General features: G+C 49.0%; 1 protein-coding gene across 1 annotated transcript; it reads right to left on the minus strand.

Moving 5' to 3' along the window:
* Positions 1–948: 948 nt before the first annotated feature.
* On the minus strand, positions 949–4,936 carry Lhfpl7 (LHFPL tetraspan subfamily member 7). The gene is made up of 3 exons (XM_052167512.1): positions 4,736–4,936; positions 2,820–2,958; positions 949–1,196 (listed from the first exon to the last, which is right to left on the minus strand). The coding sequence occupies exons 1-3, from the start codon at positions 4,934–4,936 to the stop codon at positions 949–951; spliced, it is 588 nt and encodes a 195-aa protein (XP_052023472.1).
* Positions 4,937–7,832: the final 2,896 nt, after the last annotated feature.

The following is a 7,832-nucleotide window of genomic DNA, read 5'->3' on the forward strand; positions in this document are numbered from 1 at the left end:
GCTGGTCACGTCGTGTCTACAGTGAGGAGGCAGAGGGTCGTGAGTGCTGGTGCATCTCAGGTCGTGCAGACCAGGATCCCAGCCCATGGATGCTGCTGCACATTCAAGGGAGTCTCCCCTGGCTCTGTCAACCCAGTTATGAAAGTCTCTCACTGGCACGCCCAGAGGCTGCTTTCTGAGGTGATTCCCGGTCCTGCCGTGGTGACAATCAACATGAAAACATCACGGACAATGAGAAGCATAGACAGACAAACACAGACAGACAGACAGACAGACAGGCAGGCAGGCAGGCAGAGACAGACAGACAGACAGACAGACATCAGAGCCAGATGGAAGGCCTCCGAGCTCCCAGAAGCATCGTGGTTTCCTCAATGGTGTTTTATTTACCTGGAGTGTGGGGAAGGGTCCTGAGCCCCGCACAGCAGGAACAGCATCCAGCACATAAAGGATCATGGGAAATAAAGATGCTTAAATTCCCCAAAAGAGGAAGGATTATAAGGAGAGAAAGAACAATTATTCCCCCCATGGAAAGATTACACAGGTGTGGTGGTGCAAGCCTTTGATCCCCTGCACTTGAAAGGCAGAGGTAGGTGGAGCTCTGTGAGTTTGAGGCCAGTCCTGTCTGTGGAGAGTTCTAGGACATCAGAGCTTCATAGAGACGCTGCCTCACAGTTTTAGATTGGACAGCTGTCTTTGCAGGGCTGTTCTGTGCACTTTCCGCTCATTTACATATGGCAAACCAAAGTCCTCCACAACGCCCCCACAAAGTAGGCATTGTGCCCACCTCCACTGTACCAAGGAATAAATGAGTCCAGGAAGGGAAAGTGATTTGCCCGAAGTCCCACAGCATGGGAGTGGATGAGGTGGGGTTCGAACCTGTGCAGCAATTTCATTCGACTGTAGAGATTATTGTTTGTCTTTTGCTTTTCCTGGCTGACACTCATTTCCTTATTCTGGCACAAGGATGACTCTCTGATTGTCGCTGGAGAAGGGGACGGCTGCCTGCTGGACTGTGGTCACTTGCCACCTGCTGGCAAGCAGGCTGGTCAGGACCACGTTGAGGATGGCTGTGGCGTAGCCCCAGCTCAGCCGGCATGCTCCGCTGTGGTACATGGAGGAGCCTTCACACACTTCTTTGGCAAATGGGGAAGCCAGGGTAGCTGGAAAAACCAGCAGCCCTACAAGCATGGAGGCCGCTGAGGGCAGCAGAAAAGGAAAGTCACTGTATAGGCCAGGGCTTCTGGGCAGATCTGTGATCCCAGGACTCACCCGGCACCCTACCTGCCCCACACATCCATCTGTCTACTCAGCAATCAATCCAGTTATCAACTCATCTTTCCTTCCATGTACCTATCCACCCACCCACCCATCCCCCACCCATCTACCCATCCCCCACCCATCTACCCATCCCCCACTCATCCACCCATCCATCCACTCATCTACCCACCCACTCTACCACTCACCCATCCATTGACCCAATGTGGAAACTCACAGATGCACGCGCGTGCACACACACACAGACACATACATACATGCATACATATGCACATGCACTCATGTGCACAAGCACAGAGGTGTGCACACATACACATGCACACACACATGCATTCACACACATACATGCACATATATGCACATGCATTCATGTGCACAAGCACACACATGTGCACACACACACACACACACACCCATAAACCATGCTCATACACCTGTGCTCCATCTTCAACACCATGGCACAGTGAATTGTTTCTCAGAGTTTCTGTGCCACACCTTGTTAATGTTTAATTTTACATGGACCCCGCCCCAGGAAACAGTTCTGGCAGACAGTGACAGCTTCCTTTTGCTCTGCTTGTCACCGTGTGCATGGGATGCACATGGTGCAACTCTGAGGTGTCAAGTTGCAGGGTAGAAATAAAGTGAGCAGACATCTTGGAGGTTCCCCCCGCTGAGAGAAGGAAAGGAGCCTTCAGTCCAGAGCCTGGGCAGACCCCGGGTGAGGTGGGGCAAGGAGGGAAATGCCAGGCCAGATGCCAGAGATTAGCACCGTGCCAAGTCCTGAGCAGATGCCTGCAGAGACAGGAGGGGACAGTGAGGGGAGTGTGGGATTACAGCATGAGAGAGAAGAGGGCAGCTGAAGAGGTGAGGCCGGGACAGGGAGGGCTGAGGTGGGAGAGAGAGACTTGGGTTTCCCTCTGTCTGCCATGGGAAGCCATTGGAAGGTGGAGAAGCCAGCCAGCTGGCTGGATCTGATTTCACCTCAGCTGGACCTGTCTGCCCAGTGTGGGAGAGAAAGGGGGAACTGGGGCCTGTGGGACCTTGTTCTAACTCAGGTGAGAGGGCAGAGGGTGGAGGGTCACCATGGGGCTCCCCGTGAACCAGCGAAGAGCAGTCCTCCTTCTCTGAAGCAAGTAAAGTGAGGGTCAGACTTCAACTTCTCAGCCCTTGGTTGGGCATCCTTGAGCAGTGCACAGCCTACCCAACTGTACAGTGGTAGTGCTAGTAAGACAGAGAAACATAGAGGTAAACCAGCTCACACACAGACACACAGAGACAGACACACACAGACACACACACACACACACACACACACAAACTCATACACACACACACACACACACACTCACACACACATACCCAAGCACAATTTACTGTGTGCATGATGCTGGTGGCATAGGACCAGGTCAGCTAAGGTCAGGTCTACATACATGGCTTCAACATCCTGTGTCCCCTTGCCCCCAAGTCCTGAATTGCTAAAGATGGGAGTAGTTCACAAGCCTGGGGTTCACCTCCTGAGATCTCAGCACTGTGCAAGAATCTACCTGCTGCTGCCTGCACCACCTGTGTTGGACCGAAGCTCCTCCCGGGAAACAACCTTCTGGGGGCCAGCGCCCAGGCCAAGAGGAGAAGAGCACTGATGGACAGCAAAAGCCAGCCTCCCAGGAGCGTTGCAGCTGAGACCTTGGGAGAGAGGAGAGGGGTGAGGTGGGATGGGGCACCTGGTAGGCACTCTGCCTGCTTTCCGCTAAAAGGTTTCCAGCAGCTATGTGTAGCTTGTGTTTGGCTACTTTGTAGGTTTTCCTTCCACCCTTCTCCACCTGTTTCCCTCCCTTTTAACCCCCAACACTAAATAGGAAAGAAAAAAGGATATATGGAAAGGGAGAGGAGTTATTATTAGACTACATCCTGCTGTCTAGGGGCATTGAATTCCTTGGGGAAAAGTTCTATTTTCACCTTCAGGATATTTATTCTTCTTGTGTCTTCTTTGCACACAAGTACTTAATAAACTATGACCAACAGCAACCAACCAACAACCACCAACTAATGCCCCACACCTCTTGGAGCCTTAGTATTTATATATCCATTGAAAAGTCCCGAGAAATTCTAAAGGTCAGGCAATCACAGAAACTATCTGCAGCTATCAAAATCACACCCCTGCTAGAGCACAAGGCAAATCACAGTCATCTGCTCTGGACAGTCTGAAGTGGCCCCACATGCCACAGCTGGGATCAAAATGAAAACATATTCCCACAACATCTCTGTGTTTCACAAAGAAACCAAAGTTTCAAAATTGTTACTGCAGCTATGTGTCACTGTAGCCCCATTGTTCCTTAAATGAACCCATCCAGAGACTACAAGCCCTTTGCCTCAAGACACACAGCTAGTCAAATAAACAGAAGTAAAATTCAGGTCAATGAACCACTACATCCTGCCTTGATTGAGAACTTGCCAGGATCACCAGGAGAAGCCCCTATCCACAATGTCACCTTTGTGATCAATTTTGAAGGCTGTATAATCTTCCCCCTAGGTGTTTGTACTGCCTGGTTTTGTGTGTCAACTTGACACAGGCTGGAATTATCACAGAGAAAGGAGCTTCAGTTGAGGAAGTGCCTCCATGAGATCCAGCTGTAAGGCATTTTCTCAATTAGTGATTAAGGGGGGAGGACCCAGCCCACTGTGTGTGTGGGGGGGGGGGCAGCTCACTGTGGGTGGGGCCATCCCTGGGCTGGTAGTCTTGGGTTCTATAAGAAAGCAAGCTGAGCAAGGCAGGGGAATCAAGCCAGTAAGAAACATCCCTTCATGGCCTCTGCATCAGCTCCTGCTTCCTCACCAGCTTGAGTTTTGTCTTAACTTCCTTTGGTGATGAACAGCAACGTGGAAATGTAAGCTGAATAAACCCCACTTATTTATACAAGTTTCCTTCACAACTTGCTTCTTGGTCATGATATTTTGTGACTAAGACAGTGCTGGTCTAAGTACCCGGTCTTCACCCTCCCCATGCTGATCACTGTGACACTCCAGAGACTTGAATACCTCATCTTTCGTCTGTTAACCCCAGCGTTGTGAGGGTTGGAGTCAGGTAGGGGTGTGCAGGTTGTACGTTACAGAACCACCACAGATTTGCTTATGGATGCCAGTGATTTCCTTGCAGGTGGCAGTATGGTGTCTTGAAGAAAGTGCCCTTTCCTGGTTCACACAAAGATTTTCTGCGGACTGAGAAGAGCTGCCTCTAGACAGAAGTCTCGCCCACCCGACGCCTGCAGAGCGCCAAGCTCAGAGTTGTGAAGAACCCTATGCAGAGTTCCTTGGTGTTCCTGAGAGTTGCTGGGTTTAAGAACCTGTGTGCTCAGACACTGGGACACCCCCCCCCCAACACACACACACACACACACACACCCAAAGACTCTCGGAGTCCAGTCCTTGGGAGCCAGGAGCCTTGGAAGAGCTTGTGTCTCACCTTCCAGGGCAAGCTGGGCATGTCCTTCAGGGACCCGAAGATCACACAGCTCTGGTTCCAGCAGTCACCCTGTGGCCAGGAGCAGTAGGTAAAGACACCATAGGAGAAGGAAGGGCTCTGGAACCAGGCGGGGGAGATGAGGCTGAGGCCAGACATGCTGGTGAGGGTGAGTCCCAGAGCAGCCCTCACACCGACCTCCATCGGGAATGTTGCTGACCTAGGGGGTCAAGCCGAGGTGAGAGATGAAGAAGGTGTGACGAGGTGAACACACCAGGTCCATTCATTAACTCGCTCATTCACAAGTGCCTGACTTCCTCTACCCAAGTCTCTCTCAGTGCCTGTGAGGAGCAATCTAGACTGGAAAGGCACACCCTGAAAGTGGGCGGCACGAAGCTGGGCCCTGACTGAAGAGAAGTGAGAAAGTAGGCTAAGCATCGGTCTCTGCCCCCTGCTTCATACTGCAGATGTCCCAGGCCGCCGCCCCTCCCACCGTCCACCCCTCCCACCATGCCACCATGAACAGGGTACCCTCAAACTGTCAGCCAAAACAAACCCTTCCTTCTTTAAGTCCCTTCTTGTCAGGCAGTTGACCACAACAAGAAAAATAACGCCTCCCTTGTCCAAAAGGACAGACCTTTCCAAAAGAGTGGCATCTCTTGAACCTCATACTCCCAGGCTGGATTTGTCGCACTGTCCCACCCATTGGCAAACTCCTCCCCATGGAAGCCATGGAGGTCCGGTGTTCAGCGTGGACTAGGATTTGATGGTGTTTTGGTAGCTCCTTGGGAGTCTGTGGATCCATCTGTTCCTGTCCCACCGGACTGCCTTGTTTCTAGGTTGATTCTCACTGCTATCAAGTGTCACGTCTCCTCAGACCATCATGTGGGGGTGGAACAGACCATTCCATGCTAGGAACTATGGGGAACCACATAGACACAGTCTCCAGCAGGATTCTGGTGAGAATGTGGGGCCTTGATCTGTGCAGCACAAGTTCTCTCTTTGGAAAAGTTTCAGATGGGGGAGGGTTAGGGTTAGGGTTAGGTTTGGGGTCCTGCTGATAGCAGAAGGCCCCAGTGACAGCTACAGGTGATTTATGGGGTCAATATTACCGAGGGAACAAACTTAATTATTATCTGGAAGCTGGCAAGAATGCCCAGTGAGCAATTCTGAACTCTCTTAACTCTTAGGAGTACATTCAGACAGCCGGATAGACATTGGGTATTTGATTCTTGCTGGCAACAGCGAGGAATTAAGAAAAGGATTCATTGTTTAAGAGTTCCTTTCTCTCTTGCCTGATAGCCTCCCCTCTGGCTGGCCAGGCTGGAAGGAGGCTTAGAACTTTAACTCTTTGTGAACTAGGAAAAGAAAGTCATGCTCACAGGAAAAAAAATACTTTTACGAATCACAAATATGTACAGACACACATACATTCATAACACACACACACACATACACACACATCATACACACGTTCTAGCCAATCTACTCCACAAGTATTTGTGCATACTTAAGTCCATACACCTATACTTTACATATACCTATACAAATACATATACATTATATACACGTACATATACATATACACATATTTGGTGGATGCAGCAAAGTCCCCCAACAGCGGGTTTCATTGAGCAAGCACCAACACAGAAAAAAATAATCCCTCATTCTGGATGAACGAATAAGCCCCAATCTTCTGCTCAGAGAAAGAAAAAGCTTCTACCTTTGACTGCTACATGAAAGAAACCTTGTGAGTAGGAATAAAAGATGTCTCTGGTTGTTGTTCTTGGTATTTATGTTTTCTCAGGAGAATAGATCACATGATCTTCCAAGCATCTTTACATTCTCAAAGGTCATCATAAATTGAAAAAGAAATTTCGGCAGGAATGTTTAAAAGAGTTTCCATTAAGACTACACATCTATGGGCAGTGGTGGCACATGCCAGCAGATTACTCTGGGAGGCAGAGGCAGGCAGATTTCTGAGTTTGAGGCCAGCCTGGTCTACAGAGTGAGTTCCAGGACAGCCAGGGCTACACAGAGAAACCCTGTCTCAAAAAACCAAATCCAAAAAACAAAAAAAAAAAAAAAATTTTTTTTTTCGAGACAGGGTTTCTCTGTATAGCCCTGGCTGTCCTGGAACTCACTCTGTAAACCAGGCTGACCTCGAACTCAGAAATCCGCCAGCCTCGGCCTCCCAAGTGCTGGGATTAAAGGCATGCGCCACCACCGCCCGGCAAAGTATTTATTTATTTATTATATATAAGTACACTGTAGCTGTCTTCAGACTCCCCAGAAGGAGGCATCATCAGATCTCATTAAAGATGATTGTGAGCCACCATGTAGTTGCTGGGATTTGAACTCAGGACCTTCAGAAGAGTAGTCAGTGCTCTTAATTGCTGAGCCATCTCTCCAGCCCACAAGACAAATTCTTATGTCTTAAGTTATCATGGTTTTGTCAAGAGGCAAATCATCTGCCTAGTGTCTCATTAGTTTTGAAGTTCTGTACAGATAAATCCCGTCAATATTTTATCTTTTGTCCTTGCACCTACAGTAAATTGCCCATTCCCAGTTTCTGACCTTGCGTTGTCAGAGAATGGCTTCCCAGCTCCCCTAGAAGGAATGCTTTTCCTGATTGCCGCTTTGCTTCAAGCCTGCCTTCCACCCTAGTGAAGTTACTGATCACAACTTTGTCTCACACCTGTTTTCTATCCTACTACAATTAGCCTGTGACACAGGAAGGTTTACAGACCTGCTAATTGCAGTTTTTAATCTATAGAGGGTTCAAAATCACCTGCATAAATTTAGTAGGAATTCTAGAGAATCATTTAGGAATTATAAAATCACCAATTTGTCTAGATAGCACTGCTACATATTCCTTGAGCTGCAGAAAATCTGCCTAGTAGGGTAGACTAACGCCCAGGAATCATTAGACTAATTCAATCATGACAGAGAAGGATTTCCGAAGACCTTGCAACTCTGAATTTTACCCATCATACACCATTCAAAACCAGTGGACCGTCTCCAGGAAAGGCATCTGCTATCCTTAGCGCTTGCTAGATGGCTCCTGACAGTCTGCTAGTCTTTGACATTGTCTCAGGCC

The sequence above is a fragment of the Apodemus sylvaticus genome, chromosome 22 (assembly GCF_947179515.1).
Source record: "Apodemus sylvaticus chromosome 22, mApoSyl1.1, whole genome shotgun sequence".
Lineage (NCBI taxonomy): Eukaryota > Metazoa > Chordata > Mammalia > Rodentia > Muridae > Apodemus > Apodemus sylvaticus.

Excerpts from the sequence above, each read along its gene's own strand:
- Lhfpl7 (XM_052167512.1), bottom strand. The coding sequence starts at position 4,936 with ATGGAGGTCGGTGTGAGGGCTGCTCTGGGACTCACCCTCACCAGCATG. Across the intron at positions 2,959-4,735 it reads TGCCCAGCTTGCCCTGGAAG|GTCTCAGCTGCAACGCTCCT; the intron begins GTGAGACACAAG and ends CTCTCTCCCAAG. Across the intron at positions 1,197-2,819 it reads GGTGGTGCAGGCAGCAGCAG|CGGCCTCCATGCTTGTAGGG; the intron begins GTAGATTCTTGC and ends TGCTGCCCTCAG.